Source organism: Schistocerca serialis, chromosome 3 (genome assembly GCF_023864345.2).
Source record: "Schistocerca serialis cubense isolate TAMUIC-IGC-003099 chromosome 3, iqSchSeri2.2, whole genome shotgun sequence".
NCBI lineage: Eukaryota > Metazoa > Arthropoda > Insecta > Orthoptera > Acrididae > Schistocerca > Schistocerca serialis.
Window position 1 is genome coordinate 161,921,886 of NC_064640.1, and position 18,508 is coordinate 161,940,393.

The following is an 18,508-nucleotide window of genomic DNA, read 5'->3' on the forward strand; positions in this document are numbered from 1 at the left end:
AGTATGTCTTTCTCTCTTGTGACACTGGAGGGATTTGAAGTGTCTTCTGCTGTATAAGCTAGGTGGCTCCTGTTGGTTCTGTAACAATGGCAATCAGTGGAGATGGATGTCTCTCTTTAGAATAATTTTTCAATATGGTTGCATATTCATGGTTTACAGCAGATGGTAGAGACAATTTTGAAAACATTGGGTTGGTGAGGTGATAGCTGCAACTTTCACAAAATTTGCTGTCATGTCTACCCCATGCTGATATTCATAACTTTTTTCTTACCTCAGGATATGACAGATTGTTAATCATTGATTTTTTTTAGATCTGTCATGAAGTTATCATTCACAATTTCTCAATTTTGATTCTGCTGTGCAATGGGATAGCATGTGTCCAACCCAGAAATATGGGAAGCACCTCGTGAGTGGTGTGAAGGAAGATTTTACATCAAATCTATGCACCATAAATTCAACTTTTTCTGGGAAGGCATTTCCTTCAAAGACTGAGATGAAAGCACCTGTATCTATTCACTTATCTTTTACATCTTTTTGTGTGTGCAAAACAAAATGTATGCCTCACTGTTCTAGATCAGATCATAGCTGCTCATATGTCTGGGATATAATAACTCTGTGAAAAATAAGATGTGCAAATTCTCATTGCTGTGACACCAAATAAACTGGGCATCATCCACATACTTATGAAGAAAGAATGTTTCAATAATGCTGTCTACAGGATTTGTTGCTCAAAATCCCCTGAAAAATGATAAGTGACAAAAGAGGACAAAGAAACTCCACAAGACCACATAATTAGTCTCTTCAAAAAACTGGTTTTTAAATAAAAAGTATGTTAAGTTTGCCATGTTAAAATAAATTGTTCAGTTTGTTGCCAAACTTAAACACAATTAGGTACAATGACTCGGTCAGTGAACACAGGGAGACTCCATCAGAACTCACTAAAATATCAGACTTATTAAGAAATAATCTGAGGGTGTTCTCATTAGAAGGAGAAGAGGGCATTTATTTTTCTATTCACCATTTTAATTGGATCTTCACTGGATCTGCAGTAATTCAGATCATTTGAAGGTTTCTGCATCTTACTTAGTAGTGATACCAATTCAGCAAAACTGTGCCACTGCCTTTGTAAACAGGTAGGAGAACACACAGCTGATTCCTCTGTCAGTGAGGTAAAGATCTTGGATAGACATGTTCTAATCATAACCTGGCATGTTTCCCTCCACATTTCCTCTGCAAAATTCAAATCCCTCCCCAACATGACTGAAGTTGTGTCACCTGTAGATTTTTCAGTGAGATCAATCACCAACCATCAAGACGCAGTTTATTGGTGTACCTGACCACAAACATTCATATTTTAATGACTGAGAAGCAGTAACAATGAATTTCCAAATCAAGTGACATTGTTTAACCAATACTACGAAAATGCTGAAATGGTCTTAGCAATCTTCAGTTTTAATCTATTATAGTCCGATCCACGAATAATGGCGGTTCACACATGTCGAGGCACAGACAGGAATAGCATTGTTGATGATTCCAAGCAACAGTTCCAGTACATGTATGCATGTGCTTTCTGCTTGAAGGAAGCATGTATCCAGCGAATTATGTCTCTCACTTGTTTCTGCAGAATTTATCACTTACCGCCACTATCAGCGACGACAACTTGCAACAAATCAAATAGAAATTCACTAAACAACTTGCTATGAGCACATTTAATGCTTGCATTAGCTACGGCATTGAGAGCAGAGTGCTCAGAACACTACTGAATGCTCATTGGCTGTTGGAGTGTGCGTGACGTAGGTGCGCACAACAAGCCTAAACTCGACCACCATTGTCCACGGCTCCAACTATAGTGCTAATTATTGACAACATATCAGTAGCATTACCTCTAGTTGACAGATCACACTGGTGTCCACAGCCTGTGTACCAGAGATTTATACTATAGAGTACAAGCAAATCATGCTGCAATTTAGTGCCTTTACAATGATGGGAAGTCTAACCATAGAAATATCACCCGATTTGAATGATTCTGTTTACTTGCATTCTCATAAACTACTTAACGAGTGTGTAGATGCTTTTGTAGCAGGAGGAATGAGACAAAAGGGAGCTTAAATTTGAAGATCATAATAGTGTAGAAATGGACTTCTGTGTGCACTATCCAATTTTCATGAAATTTCCTACCAAGCAATTCTTGAAAACAATACAAAACAGTCCATTGCCCCACCAAGCACAAAGAACATTTTTCAATGCTTAGCCAGAGGAACATCTTCCAGAATAATGAAAAATTCTGTCTTTAAGATAAAAAAGATAGGAACATTTGTCTCCAGTTCATATGCATGTTAACTGTATGGTTTAAACACAGCTCACAAATTGAAAGTACTGATAGCAATACACTTGTTCTAATCAGAACAGTTGCACATTCTTGTGGTAGAGACATATATATACAACAGATCCACTTAACTGCCACATTAACCGTTGATGATTATGTGTTACATAATGCTTTCATTATACTTTGTTCTCAAGATTTTGTACCTTCAGCATTATTCTATAAATAGCAAATCTAAGCTAAAATGACCAAAAGATCACAAATACAAATAAACTGATAGTACTAAATCATTACCTCAAAGTTATCTACATATGGCAAAATCCCACATTTGCTTTTACGGTTTACACGTGCTTCCTCTATAGATTTCAACTGTGCCATCATAAAACGATCAAAGCTTCTTTTCACTTGAACCAAAGCTGATGCAAAAGTCATACTAAGAAACGATCCGGTGTCTTGGGCGGACATCACATGCTGACTTAGACGTACCAATACATACATACAGTAGCTGAAATGAAATAACAATTGCTCATGAACTAGAAACTTATTAGACATACAAGTAACTTGCAAGAAACATAATACAGAAAAATCTTCATATTTTATTTTCTCTAGCTATTTCATAGACAACCACACAGTTTGTGTTCATGTTTCTTGTTGTTGTTGTTGTTGTTCTTCTTCTTCTTCTTCTTCTTCTTCTTCTTCTTCTTCGACAAAAGTAAAACAAATAAAAACACACGTTACATATGAGGATAAATTTTTTCCTAATGAATTTTGACATTATAATCAATCCTGCTACCTAGTTTTGGCTTAAATATGTCTCTTCCACATTGCTTATGTTGTTTTACACATATTTAACAGAATATAGAACATCAATACACTGTGCAAGATTTGATTACTACAAAGCAATTATAAACACGAATTAGTGCAGTATATGAAAGCATCCACTAATGAGTTTGAAGTTGGATCTCACCTTCTGCCATTTTGTTTGTGTGTCACAGAAATGTTTCCCAGTCCGTAATCAGTCAGAGTGCTAGTTATCACAACAAACTAATTTTTTTTTTTTTTTAATGCTCTCTTCCAAAATTTAAATTTTGATGTCATAATGGATCAAGTTGGTTTGAAGTGATGCAGAAACGAACAGCAAAAGAATTAATATTAATGATGGATTTCATTTTAGAACATTTGGTTACTGATACAGTTTCTGAAATTCGATTACAATGAAAAATAAATCTCTGTGAGTGTAAAAGGAGAAAATAAAATGTGGTCACAATTTTCTCTCACAACCTTAATTACCATTACTGGTTGATGTGTACCTGGAAAATCTTTCATTGAATTTGCAGTGGTTAAGAGGAATGGTTAGCTATTATTGTGCATGAACATAGTATATGGCAGTTACAGAAATTCTTTGCTTACACTGCTTAACATCACTGCATCTATGCCCTCATAAAATACTGACATGCCAAAAGCTAGGCAATGTCACATTTGCTCTCTCAAAAATTTGTACACACAATCACACTCAAGTGAACTAAACCAAAGACAGTTAACACACACTATGTCATATGATGAACTAGTAAAATACAACTTCCAGGCTTGAAAAGACATGAAACACCAGGCCAGGAAATGGTGTTTAGCCAATCACTTCCATAGTAATTCAATGAGTGAACTACACTCTGCACACATAAAATCTCCTACCTGACAGTTTAGGTAGGTCAGCCACAACACAGGATCTTAAAACACAGGCCACATTCATCTCATCTTTAGCAATGATATGAAATACACTCAGTTAAAAAGTAGCATACTGTAATTGGTATGCCACAAGAATCACAAAATGTTCAAGTCTTTACGTCTAAGACTGAAGCTATGTATCAGAGGGCTGTGGCCTATTCGAAGACATGTTAAGTAGACTTCATCACTTTCAATTGCTCAGAAGTAGCAGCACCACAGTCTTGCATTCCCTTTTATTGACCACAACTTGTTATCCAACACATGCGATATTATCAAGCTTTAGCATTTGCACTATCCATGTCAATCTTTTGAACTACTTCAAGGAAGTGATTTTTAAATATTTTGATTTCCTGACAGCTATTATTTAATATTTGGCTGTTTTTGTTAATAATAAATTCTGCCGGCTGGGATGGCCGAGCGGTTGTAGGCGCTACAGTCTGGCACTGTGCGACCGCTACGGTCACAGGTTCGAATCCTTCCTCGGGTATGGATGTGGTGGTGGTTGTTGGGATGTTTAAGGGGGACTAAACAGCGAAGGTCATCAGTCCCCCATTCGAAAATCAGGCGAGCCGAAAATCTACGGAGCAGATAAAAACCAAAGGGGGAGGAGACGTCCCCCCAGGCGCTAAAAGAACACAAATGCAGCAAGAAACACTACAGACAAGAACAGGACAGAGGAACACCAGACAGAAAGAAACAGAAGAAAGGAGGATGGCCGGAGACTGGTTGACTGACCATGAGAAAAAAAGGGAAAGAGTCAACCATCTGACGGCACACCAGAACAGCAACAGACACAAGGACAAAAGACACAGAAAGGGAAAGGCGCAGGACCTCCCTAAATCGAACCATAAAAACGACTACTACGGATAAAATGTAAAACATTGTCAGCCATGGAGGCATCGTCGGATAAAACCAAAGCCAAAGTGCCCGGGAGATTAAAAGATTGCCGGAGTGTGCGCAGTCGAGGACACTCCAGCAAAATGTGGCCGACCGTCAGCCGGGACCCACACCGACACAAGGGGGGATCCTCCTGATGCAACAGATGGCCGTGCGTCAGGTATGTATGGCCGATGCGCAGCCGACACAGGACTACCGAGTCCCTGCGAGAAGCCCGCAGGGAGGAACGCCACACATCGGTCGTCCCCTTGACAGCCCGCAGTTTATTCGGGGCTGTCATGCCACGCCACTCAGCAGCCCACATCCCAATCAGCTTACGGCGCAACACCAGCTGCTGGTCGCGAGCCGTAAGGCCGACCTCCAAAGCCGGGGCGTCGATCGCCCCCTTGGCCAGCCTGTCTACACGTTCGTTCCCTGGGATGCCAACATGACCGGGCGTCCAAACCAAGACCACCGAACGACCAGAACGGGCAATGGCGGAAACAGTCTCCTGAATGGAGGACACCAGAGGAGAGGAGGGATAGCAGCGGTCGATGGCCTGAATGCTGCTCAGGGAGTCACTGCAGATCACGACGGACCTACCTGAGCAGAAACGCATATGCTCAAGAGCGCGCAATATGGCCACCAGCTCTGCAGTAAAAATACTGCAGCCAGCCGGCAAGGAGCGCTGCTCAACATGAGCAGCATGAGCAAAAGAGTAGGCAGTGCGACCATCAACCAGGGAACCATCAGTGTAGACAGTCTCACAGTCCGAAAATGAGGCGAGGAGAGCAAGAAAATGGCGACGGAGGGCCACAGGCGGAACCGAGTCCTTGGGTCCCTGTGCCAAGTCCAGACGGACGGACGGCCGGGACAAACATCAGGGAGGCGTAGGTGCACGGACCCGGAAGGGAGGCGGAAGAGGGAATGAACCCAATTCCGACAGCAGGGACTGAACGCGGACAGCGACGGAAAGCCCGGACCTAGGTCGCCGTTCGGGCAGATGGAAGACCATGGCAGGGAAAAGCAGGCGACGATTGGGATGGCCTGGCGAGCAATGCATGTGGACAGCATAGTCGGCGAGCAGTCGATGGCGGCGAATCCGCAGCGGGGGAACCCCGGCCTCCACCAGTAGACTATCCATGGGGCTCGTACGAAAAGCGCCAGTTGCAAGCCTGACCCCACAGTGGTGTATGGGGTCTAACAACTTCAACACTGAGGGTGATGCAGACCCATAGGCCAGGCTCCCATAATCAAGCCGAGACTGCACAAGGGCTCTGTACAATCGCAGCAGCGTGCAGCGATCCGCACCCCAAGACGTGTGGCTAAGGCAGCGGAGGGCGTTGAGGTGCCGCCAGCATTTTTGCTTCAGCTGAGTAATATGAGGAACCCATGTGAGCCGGGCATCAAACACGAGTCCCAAGAAGCGGCAAGTGTCCACCACTTCAAGCAGGTGGCCGTCGAGGTAAAGTTCAGGATGAGGGTGGACCGTCCGACGCCTGCAGAAGTGCATAACCCGAGTCTTGGCAGCAGAGAACTGAAAACCATGAGTCAGAGCCCATGATGCTGCCTTGCAAACGGCGACTTGCAGCCTGCGTTCGGCGACTCCCGTAGTCGTGGAGCTAAATGAGATGCAGAAGTCGTCGGCATACAAAGAAGGAGACACCGACGACCCCACTGCTGCAGCCAAACCATTAATGGCCACTAAAAATAAGGAGACGCTCAACACCGAGCCCTGCGGGACCCCATTTTCCTGTATATAAGAGGAACTAGAGGTGGCACCGACTTGCACCCGGAAAGAGCGGCGCAATAAAAAGCTTTGAAGAAAAGCCAGGAGCCGACCACGAAGACCCCACCCATGCAACGTGGCGAGGATGTGATGCCTCCATGTGGTGTCATACGCCTTCCGCAGATCGAAAAATACAGCAACAAGATGCTGACGTCGGGCAAAAGCCGTACGGACAGCAGATTCCAGCCGCACGAAATTGTCCACTGCAGACCGGCCCCGACGGAAGCCACCCTGGGATGGAGTGAGGAGACCGCGCGACTCAAGGACCCAACACAAACGCCGCCCCACCATACGTTCGAGCAATTTGCACAAAACGTTGGTGAGGGTAATGGGACGATAGCTGTCCACCGCCAGTGGGTCCGCACCAGGTTTCAAGATGGGGACAATAACACCCTCCCGCCATTGCGACGGGAACACGCCTTCGCTCCAAATGCGATTAAATATCGCGAGAATGTGTCTCTGGCAGTCCCTGGAGAGATGCTTCAGCATCTGTGCGTGGATGCAGTCCGGTCCTGGTGCTGTATCAGGGCACTCGGCGAGGGCAGCAAGGAATTCCCTCTCGCTGAAAGGAGCGTTGTATTGTTCAGAATGACGCGTGTGGAATGAGAACGGCGTCCGCTCGGCTCGCTCCTTTAGAGAGCGAAAGGCGGGGGGATAAGTTGCAGTCGCAGAGCTCTGAGCAAAGTGCGCGGCTAGCCGTTCAGCAATGGCGGCAGCGTCCGTGCAGACAGCGCCGTCCAAGGAGAGCCCAGGGACACCCATAGGGGTCTGGGATCCATAAATCCGCCGGATCCGGGACCACACGAGCAAGGGGGAGACACGGGAGCCCAGGGATGAGACGTACCTCTCCCAGCACTCCTGCTTACGCCGTTAAATAAGACGACGGGCGAAGGCACGGAGCCTTTTAAAGGCGATGAGGGTCTCCAGAGACGGGTGCCGCCTATGACGCTGGAGAGCCCGCCTACGGTCGCGAATAGCCTCAGCAATCTCCGGCGACCACCAGGGGACAGCCTTCCTCCGAGGGAGGCCAGAAGAACGGGGGATGGAAGCCTCGGCCGCTGAAATGATGGACGTGGTGAAAACACGGACCACCTCGTCAATGTCACCCTGTGGGGGAGACTCAATGGTTGCAGCGGAAGTAAAAGCTGGCCAGTCAGCCCTGCGGAGAGCCCAGCGGGGCAGGCGCCCAGAAGAATGACACTGGGGTAGAGACAAATAGATGGGAAAATGGTCACTACCACACAGGTCAGGATGCACTCTCCAGTGGAGGGATGGGACAAGTCCGGGGCTGCAAATAGAGAGATCTATGGCCGAGAACGAGCCATGGGCCACACTGAAATGCGTGGGAGCACCGGTGTTTAAGAGGCTAAGGTCGAGCTGAGCCAACAAATGCTCCACGGCCCGACCGCGGTCATCTGAGACAGTCCCACCCCATAGAGGGTTATTGGCATTGAAATCGCCCAGAAGCAGCAACGGTGGCGGGAGTTGAGCCAGCAGCGCAGCCAAGACATGTCGGGGGAGCTCCCCATCTGGAGGAATGTAAACAGAGCAAATAGTAATAGCCGGCGAGAGCTCAACCCTGGCAGCAACTGCCTCTAAAGGCGTCTGAAGGGGTACTGGCGAGCTACAGACAGAGTGGTGAACAAAGAGGCAAACCCCACCTGACGCTCGTTGACAGGCAGCACGGTTCTTATAGTATCCCCGATAACCGCGAAGAGCGGGGGTCCGCAGTGCAGGAAACCAGGTTTCCTGCACAGCAATGCAGAGAACAGGGGAATCACGCAGAAGCATTCGGAGCTCAGGCAGGTGGCGGAAATAACCGCCGCAGTTCCATTGGAGAATGGAAGCAGGAAGGGACTGGGAGGGCGTGACTGCGACTAAGAGGCAGACAGCACTTCAGAGCCAACTGCCGCCACCGGGGGAGAGTCAGCTGAGTCCATAGGAGAGGCCCCCAAGGGTTCCGTGATGGCGAGATCCGCGGCAGAGGCGAGGATCTCCACCTCATCCCCGGAGCCAGGACTATGGACAGCAGGCGGTGCTGAAACCGCCGGAACGTCCTTCTTCTTGGACACATTCCGTTCCTTCTTCTCGCGTCTGCCCTCAGGGTGAGAGGGCTGGGAGAGCTTCTCTGAAGGAGCGTCGGAGGCTGACGACGACGCAGAAGCCCTACGACCAGCAGGTGGCGGAACCTTCAGCCACTGGCTGACATCTGGCTGGGAAGGAGAAGAAACGGAGGAAGGGAGAGCCCCGAGGGACCCCTTCCGCGAGAGAGGAACCGGCGGAGGCAACGCCGCCGGAGAAGGAGGGGGAGGAATCGAGCCTCCCGGTTGTGGAGCAGATGTCACTCCCGAAGTAAGCTTGGGGGGAGCGACAGAAGAGGGTTTGCCCCCAACCGCTAAGGGGGCAACAGAGGAAGGCTTGCCCCCAGGCACGAGGGGGGCAGACAGAGATACACGGCCCCGAGGGCCCACTGAAGGCGGCACAGATGAGGCGACAACCGTCGCTCGCGTGGGCGACGATAACGTGGCTGCAGCATAAGATGGTCGAAGAGAAGCAGGATACAACCTTTCATATTTCAGTTTTGCCTCTCGATAAGTAAGCCGGTCCAGGGTCTTACATTCCGTCATCTTCCGCTCCTTATGAAGAACGGGGCAATCCGGCGAGCATGGAGAGTGGTGCTCCCCACAGTTGACACATACAGGCGGGGGCGCACATGGAGAATCGGGATGAGAGGGGCGTCCGCAATCTCGACATGTAGCGCTGGAAGGGCAACGGGAGGACATATGCCCAAACTTCCAGCACTGGAAGCACCGCATCGGGGGAGGGACGTATGGCTTCACGTCGCAACGGTAAACCATTACCTTGACCTTCTCGGGCAAGACATCACCCTCGAAGGCCAAGATAAAGGCACCGGTGGCCACCCTGTTAGCCTTGGGCCCTCTATGCACACGACGGACAAAATGGACGCCACGTCGTTCCAAGTCGGCTCTCAGCTCGTCATCGGATTGTAACAAGAGGTCACGATGATAAATAATGCCCTGGACCATATTTAAGCTACTGTGGGGAGTGACGGTAACAGGGACGTCACCCAGCTTATCGCACAAGAGCAACGCTCGTGACTGGGCTGGGGAGGACGTCTTGAGGAGGATGGACCCATTCCTCATTTTAGACAACCCCGCCACTTCCCCAAACTTATCCTCCAGGTGTTGCACAAAAAACAGAGGCTTCGTCATAAGAAAGGAGTCACCATCAGTCCTGCTGCAGACAAGGTATTGTGGTACGTAAGGCTCCCGCTTGGCACTAGATCGGCGTCCCTCCCATGGCGCAGCCAACGAGGGGAACGACTGAGGGTCATATTGTGCAGCATCAAAGTCGACTCTACCACGCTTAGAGACGCTGGTGGCCGTGCGACCACCAGCTTGGTGTGATTTATTGCGCTTCATTGCGCCACATCCGCCCAGATGCCACCTACTCCGAACGAGGGCTCTCCCCAAGGGCGCCACCCAGCCAAAGCAACGGGTACCTGGCCGATATCCCGTTGCCTGGAGTCCCCGTGCCCCAGACAAGATGGGCACATACTCCTTGGCATGCATGGGGAGGAAACAGCTCTGGCATCTGTAGTGCGATCCCTGCGTGGTCAGGGGGCTACCACCAAGAGGGTACATGACGACCCCACCACAACGGACTGGCTACCGTGCTGGATTTTAGGTGTTGAAAGGGTCCACAGTTGTCGTAGGCGCTAAGAAGAAGAGTGTGCACAAGGCGAGAAGGAGACAACCCAGAAGATGTTGGGCGTACTCCCCCCCCCCCCACCCCCCACACGACAATAGGTAACATGCAAGATGGTGGAGCATGATGGACCAATAGAAAAACACCACGTAAGGTGTCCTTCCCCAAATGGCACGCACTGACGACGGAAATTTGGAAGAAAAAAGGAGGTCAAACCCAAGAGGGGACCATCACAGAAGGCCGAAACGTTTGAGACTCCTTTTAGTCGCCTCTTACGACAGGCAGGAATACCGCGGGCCTATTCTTCCCCCGAACCCGCAGGGGGCGTATGGATGTGTGTGATGTCCTTAGGTTAGTTAAGTTTAAGTAGTTCTAAGTTCTATGGGACTGATGACCTCAGAAGTTAAGTCCCACAGAGCTCAGAGCCATTTGAACCAATAAATTCTGCACACTCCACATGCCTGATTTCATAGTTTATCTTTTGATTATTACCCATATACATTTAATTTTATTGTGTGAATCATTGGGGGATAATGCTTGGTGCTACAGTAGCATTCAATAAGCCACATGTGCATCCCGGGTCATACCAAAATGAGTACTGGGTTTAGCAAAACCAAGTTTCCTGAGCTGGGGACTGGTGAGTATTAACAGGACCAGTATTAACACGAAGTCAAAAAATGGTATAAACTGATCAAGCATCTGAAGATGCCCCCAGGGCTTGAAATGCATCATGTGCTGAAATAAAATCAAAATTTTTGACTGAAGGCAGTTTGTTTTCTTTTTTTACATAACTCCTGCAGCCACAGAAGTAACACCAAAAGCAATTGATAAAAATAATATTTTACATTTTTTGTTACCGTCATTTTTTCTGTGCATCTCTGAAGGGCATGATTATCACACTTCAATCAGCAATAGAATAGTCATTTCCATATTGACATTGCAGAACATGCCTAATTCACTCTTAATTCTATTACCTACAACTATGATTGTAAATATCAGTCCTATCCAAAGGCCTCAAGATTAATCATGCTCTCTCTCTCTCTCTCTCTCTCTCTCTCTCTCTCTCTCTCCCCCCCCCCCCCCCCCTTCTTCTCCTTCTTCTTCTTCTCCTCCTCCTCCTCCTCTTTTTGCCACCAATCACTCCATCCAAAATCCAACACTGAACCAACCGTGACTGTGGGAGCCACAAGGTGGGAGAATCTCTGGCGATGTGGGAAGAACTAATTTAAGACCGAAGTTGGAAAGGACTTGAGTAGGTCATCAGAAAGTCTCATAGGCAAGATGTTCATGTGGATAACATGAGACAGACAAGATAATGACAAGCAAACAGATTCTAAAGCAAGACCAAGCAAGAAACCAATACCATGCGATACTGTGATGAGAAAATCGACAGGTATGATGGCAACTATACACAACACAGGTGAATACCACACTGATTAATTGCTGGCTGTGCAGCTGTATTTATCTCGGCCATGACGAGACATACCAGCTGAAGCATTCATGTGAGCAATTAGCGTTAGTGCTATGTGGGCAACTGCAGTGCTTCACAGGTACTGAAACTGCCTATTGACCGTCTAAGTCCATTTTTTCCAGTGGGCATTCAAATTTGTTGGGCTGAAATACCAGAGAAAACATTCCACACTCCAACCAAAACATACCATGGTTATCATCCAGGAATTCCTTACCTCCAACTTGGCCTCCATTTCCTTTCATAGATACCTTCCCAGGAATACATTTACATCATACAGTGTTCGGAAGTGATGTAAATACACTGAAGCTGCTTCCTGCCTGTTTTTGACCAGTACAGTGCACGTTACTGGCACGTGTAGAAACTCTGACTCCAGTTTCGCCATATTTATTTCCATCTATTACATACAGGTAATGCAATGAGTACTTTATTTAGCTTTTTCAAGCCATGTTCTCATATGAGATGATGCATTTTTATCCTATACAGATAGTGTATGTGACATGAGCCACATAGGCTCACTTACTTATTTTCCTAATGTTGGCAACTGTGTCTACAGTGTGTAAGTAATTTTTGTCAATTATCCGTCTTGATTATTTTATGGAAGTACATCTAAATCTACATCTACATTTATACTCCGCAAGCCACCCAACGGTGTCCACACTTTACGTGCCACTGTCATTACCTCCCTTTTCTGTTCCAGTTGCGTATGGTTCGCGGGAAGAACGACTGTCTGAAAGCCTCCATGTGCGCTTGAATCTCTCTAATTTTACATTTGTGATCTCCTCGGGAGGTATAAGTAGGGGGGAGCAATATATTCGATACCTCATCCAGAAACGCACCCTCTCGAAACCTGGACAGCAAGCTACAACGCGATGCAGAGCGCCTCTCTTGCAGAGTCTGCCACTTGAGTTTGCTAAACATTTCCGTAACGCTATCACGGTTACCAAATAACCCTGTGACGAAACGCACCGCTCTTCTTTGGATCTTCTCTATCTCCTCTGTCAACCCGATCTGATACGGGTCCCACACTGATGATCAATACTCAAGTATAGGTTGAACGAGTGTTTTGTAAGCCACCTCCTTTGTTGATGGACTACATTTTCTAAGGACTCTCCCAATGAATCTCAACCTGGTAGCCGCCTTACCAACAATTAATTTTATATGATCATTCCACTTCAAATCATTCCACACGCATACTCCCAGATATTTTACAGAAGTAACTGCTACCAGTGTTTGTTCCGCTAGGATCCTTCTTTCTATGTACTCGCAATACATTACATTTATCTATGTTAAGGGTCAGTTGCCACTCCTTGCACCAAGTGCCTATCCGCTGCAGATCTTCCTGCATTTCGCTACAATTTTCTAATGTATACTACATCATCATCCGCGAAAAGCCACATGGAACTTCCGACACTATTTACTAGGTCATTTATATATATTGTGAAAAGCAATGGTCCCATAACACTCCCCTGTAGCATGCCAGAGGTTACCTTAATGTCTGTAGACGTCTCTCCATTGATAACAACATGCTGTGTTTTGTTTGCTAAAAACTCTTAAATCCAGCCACACAGCTGGTCTGATATTCCGTAGGCTCTTACTTTGTTTATCAGGTGACAGTGCGGAACTGTATCAAACGCCTTCCGGAAGTCAAGGAAAATAGCATCTACCTGGGAGCCTGTATCTAATATTTTCTGGGTTTCATGAACAAATAAAGCGAGTTGGGTCTCACACGATCACTGTTTCCTGAATCCATGTTGATTCCTACAGAGTAGATTCTGGGTTTCCAAAAACGACATGATACTCGAGCAAAAAACATGTTCTATAATTCTACAACAGATTGACGTCAGAGATATAGGTCTATGGTTTTGCGCATCTGCTCGACGACCCTTCTTGAAAACTGGAACTACCTGCACTCTTTTCAAATCATTTGGAACCTTCCATTGCTCTAGAGACTTGTGGTACACGGCTGTTAGAAGGGGGGCAAGTTCTTTCGCGTACTCTGTGTAGAATCAAATTGGTATCCCGTCAGGTCCAGTGGACTTTCCTCTGTTAAGTGATTTCAGTTGCTTTTCTATTCCTTGGACACTTATTTCGATGTCAGCCATTTTTTCGTTCATGCGAGGATTTAGAGAAGGAACTGCAGTGCGGTCTTTCTCTGTGAAACAGCTTTGGAAAAAGGTGTTTAGTATTTCAGCTTTACGCATGTCATCCTCTGTTTCAATGCCATCATCATCCCGGAGTGTCTGGATACGCTGTTTCGAGCCACTTACTGATTTAACGCAAGACCAGAACTTCCTAGGATTTTGTGTCAAGTCGGTACACAGAATTTTACTTTCGAATTCACTGAACACTTCACGCATAGCCCTCCTTACGCTAACTTTGACGTGGTTTAGCTTCTGTTTGTCTGAGAGGTTTAGCTGCGTTTAAACTTGGAGTGAAGCTGTCTTTGCTTTCGCAGTAGTTTCCTAACTTTGTTGTTGAACCACGGTGGGTTCTTCCCATCCTTCACAGTTTTACTCAGCACGTACCTGTCTAAAACGCATTTTACAATTGCCTTGAACTTTTTCCATAAACACTCAACATTGTCAGTGTCAGAACAGAAATTTTCATTTTGATCTGTTAGGTAGTCTGAAATCTGCCTTCCATTAATCTTGCTAAGCAGATAAACCTTCCTTCCTTTTTTCATATTCCTATTAACTTCTATATTCAGGGATGCTGCAACGGCCTTATGATCACTGATTCCCCGTTCTGCACTTACAGAGTCGAAAAGTTCGTGTCTGTTTGTTATCAGTAGGTCCAAGATGTTATCTCCACGAGTCGGTTCTCTGTTTAATTGCTCGAGGTAATTTTCGGATAGTGCACTCAGTATAATGTCACTTGATGCTCTGTCCCTACCACCAGTCCTAAACATCTGAGTGTCCCAGTCTATATCTGGTAAATTGAAATCTCCACCTAAGACTATAACATGCTGAGAAAATGTATGTGAAATGTATTCCAAATTTTCTCTCAGTTGTTCTGCCACTAATGCTGCTGAGTCGGGAGGTCAGTAAAAGGAGCCAACTATTAACCTAGCTCAGTTGTTGAGTGTAACCTCCACCCATAATAATTCACAGGAACTAACCACTTCTACTTCACTACAGGATAAACGACTACTAACAGCGACAAACACACCACCACCCATTGCATGCAATCTATCCTTTCTAAACACCGTCTGTGCTTCTGTAAAAATCTCGGCAGAATTTATCTCTGGCTTCAGCCAGCTTTCTGTACTGTGAAACACACATGCTTTTTGCTTGTGGAAATCTAACTTTGGTGATTACCAACTGCAGTTCAACCACTTGAAAATGACTGAAAATTCAAAACTGCAATTGTGGAAATTGTAATAAATAGTACAGTCAATGGCAAATGTCACGTCGTTACTTGCGACATGACTGCACCCAATTCTTTGAACCTGTAACACAACACACCGTACATAACATCTGAAAGTAACTTAGTAGACATTTAAAAATCTCACTGACTGCCCCTCAAGGATTATTAAAACTGAATATACAAAGAACCAACTCTCTTGAACCAGAGCTGCCAATATTACTTGAAGATAAATGCATAAAATACATAAAAATGTGTGCTCAAATTTGTTCAAGATTCATATTAAAATTTTAAGAAATCTTATGAATCCCATAAAAATTGCAAGGTCTCCCACCTTCAAAATATGAAAAATTAATTAGCTATCAACAAAACTAATTTGAACTACAAATGGATATTTTAAAAAAATTACATAATTTTTTTTTTTTTTTCAATACATCAATTTTACATCTGGACATCAATTAGACATGCCACAAACTAAAAGAAAACAAATACCTTCATAATGCCCAAAAGCTTTTATTACAAATTAAAAAGACAGTTATACCAAAAATACAGTTTTTCAAAACTCCCACTATATTTTTTCTATGCTATTCAAAACAATATTTTTCTTGATTTCACCTTTCAATCAATTTTGTCATTGATCCAAAATTTGCACCACTTGTGAAAACAATCTGTCAAATTTTTAAAGGTGATTTTATTTTATGATATTTCCTAATTGCCAATGGATTTGAAAGTTCATAAGGAATACTATCTTCAGAATTATTCCTCCTATTTTGAAGAATTATTCTATGATAGTCCATCCATAATGGAAAGATCTCTTAATTTTTATCAGACTTTTCAGAGTTAGATTCAATATCTTCATTTTGATGCAAATCAATCTTCATGAAATCTCTAATTTTTGCTACAGCATTCACACAGCTATTGCACTGTTGAAGTGCATTCTTTTGAAATGGGAGGGGGGTGTCTAAAACACTTGCAATGGCAAGAACGGTTACAAATTCTATGGAACCCATTTCTTCTGGTTACTTCATTAAGAACCTCCTTTGGCTGATTTTCTTCAATGGCAGCTGAAGTAATTTTCGAAAGCATGCATTGATGTGCAATACTTGTTGCCAGAAGTTTCTGTTGTATCCACATCGAAAGGTTGTAGTACTTGGATCTCTGATGGCAAATGAGTATTTCTGATCCACTGAGCATTAAAGTGGCACTGGTGTGACCAAAAATAATATCGTTTATAACACTGTAAATCTTTGCACCATATACCAAATATTGTTCCAGTGAGTGGGCACTCTGTATTAGTTTTGTTTCAGCAGTGGAAACTTTGTGCAATTCATCACTTGCAGTGCAACTCTGTTTAACTCAAGTTAATATTCCTTTTATTTTAGAAATAATGTTTGGCACTAAGTGCATGCCATTACACCCTCAGCAATCAAATTCAAGTTACATGCAAAACATGGAATGTGTCTGATTTGTCTGAACACTAATTCTGCTGCTTTAAGCACACTGGCTGCACTGTCAGTAACAACAGTCATCACATTCTCTTTGGCTATGAATTAATCAGTTGAAGTGATGATTAAGTTCCACTTCATGAAATGAATGAATGTCTGTGAGATGTGTTGTGCCCTCTCAGGTGATGAAATGATTAAAGGTAATAAAACAAATAAGAACGTATGTTTGCACAGTTGATGCATCAGATAAAAATACATTGATGCATTGTATACATCAAAGTGCAAATAACAGATTGGTTAATTTGATGCAATGGTACTATACACTGAGTGTTTTCAATACATCAATGTATATCACCCATTCATGCTTCTTTGAACCGCTGCCCGATTCCTGTGTTTACTTTGAAGTCCATTTAACAATAAGCTGGATCAAAAAATAGACACACACACACACACACACACACACACACACACACAGAGTCACGTTTATCATTGCACATCAAGTTCTATACTCACAAGCTGTCAATTTTTTCATAATATGAGATGAAGTTCATAAGTTCTGGTTCAAGACAGTTAAACAGGTCTCCCATCATACGTCGAACTTCTTCATTTATCTGTTTTTCCATCTTTTTCAGGGGCAAAGCGCCAGGGACCTGAGGAGAACTATCCATGTCATTTTTAGTGTCCAGTCCAAGACCATCCAAAGTTGTCTGGGTGTTCTGGAGAGAAAAAAAGAAAACTTCAAGGTAAATTTTCCTTCAGTCTGTAAAAACACACACACACACACACACACACACACACACACACACACACACACACAGAGAGAGAGAGAGAGAGAGAGAGAGAGAGAGAGAGAGAGAGAGAGAGAGAGAAGGTGGTCATGCCCCCATAAGAGGCTGTGCAAAAGATACAACAGAGTTCGTATATGAAATGAGTACTTTCACAGGCAGTCCTACATCTGATAGGGTGGGATATCCCTCTGACGAGGCTAGAACAGGATATGCTGGGTGAGTGCATAAGACAGGTCTTGCACCTGTGTCTTCCACAGGGGTATGACCAATGCAACATGACAAGGCATTGAGTTTCCTTCTGCCTATACACCAATAAAATCATATGGAGACATGTACTGCTAGGAGTTTATCTGATTATAGCTCACTCAGATCCACTTAAGATGGCTATTTATAGATGAAATCTGGATATAAAAAAAAAACAATGGAATTGTGACTGATTGCTGTGTTCCTATCCTTCCTTATGGTAACAACTGTGGCATAAGAACAGACTAGAATACGCCCTAGATTTGATTTTAAATCTTGTTTACGCACATGTTAAGCACTTAATAACCAAATTCTGTGGTGAATCGTTACCTTTATTCCTTCTATTATTAGTACTCCATCCAGAACTTTCAGTATCACATAAACACAGAACAGACATCAGTACATTAATTATGGCTAATAATAACAAAGACAGTCATTAAGTATGTGCTTCAGAATGTTTCCTTTGCGAAGTCCCTAAATGAAACAAAAGACAAGAAAAAAGAGAACAAACTGAAAGTTATTCATTCATTATTGTTTTAACAGAGGCTGAAGAAATAAAATGCCATTCCAACTTATGTATCCAAACAATATTTTTATTTCAGTGAACATAGCAAACGGTGTTAGACCAACCCTCACAGCTACAAACCTGCCTTACACAAAAAATGTTAACAACTGAGTATTTGTGTTATGGACCAACTCACAGCTTTAACTAATCATTGGCTCATCTGATTTCTTATAAAATCCACTGAGCCCAACACA

At 44.5% G+C, this 18,508-nt stretch overlaps 1 protein-coding gene across 4 annotated transcripts in view; it reads right to left on the minus strand.

Moving 5' to 3' along the window:
* The window catches only part of LOC126469873 (exocyst complex component 1), a 273,287-nt gene that overhangs the window by 55,173 nt on the left and 199,606 nt on the right, over positions 1-18,508 (minus strand). For all 4 annotated transcript variants that reach the window (XR_007586087.1, XM_050097195.1, XM_050097194.1 and 1 more), the window contains 2 exons: positions 17,232-17,434; positions 2,618-2,828 (listed from right to left, as the gene is read on the minus strand). Coding sequence is in view for 3 of the 4 variants with exons in the window: in XM_050097195.1 (XP_049953152.1) it covers positions 2,618-2,828; positions 17,232-17,434 (414 nt within the window). In the remaining variant the exon portion in view is untranslated. The remainder of the gene's footprint in view (positions 1-2,617; positions 2,829-17,231; positions 17,435-18,508) is intronic.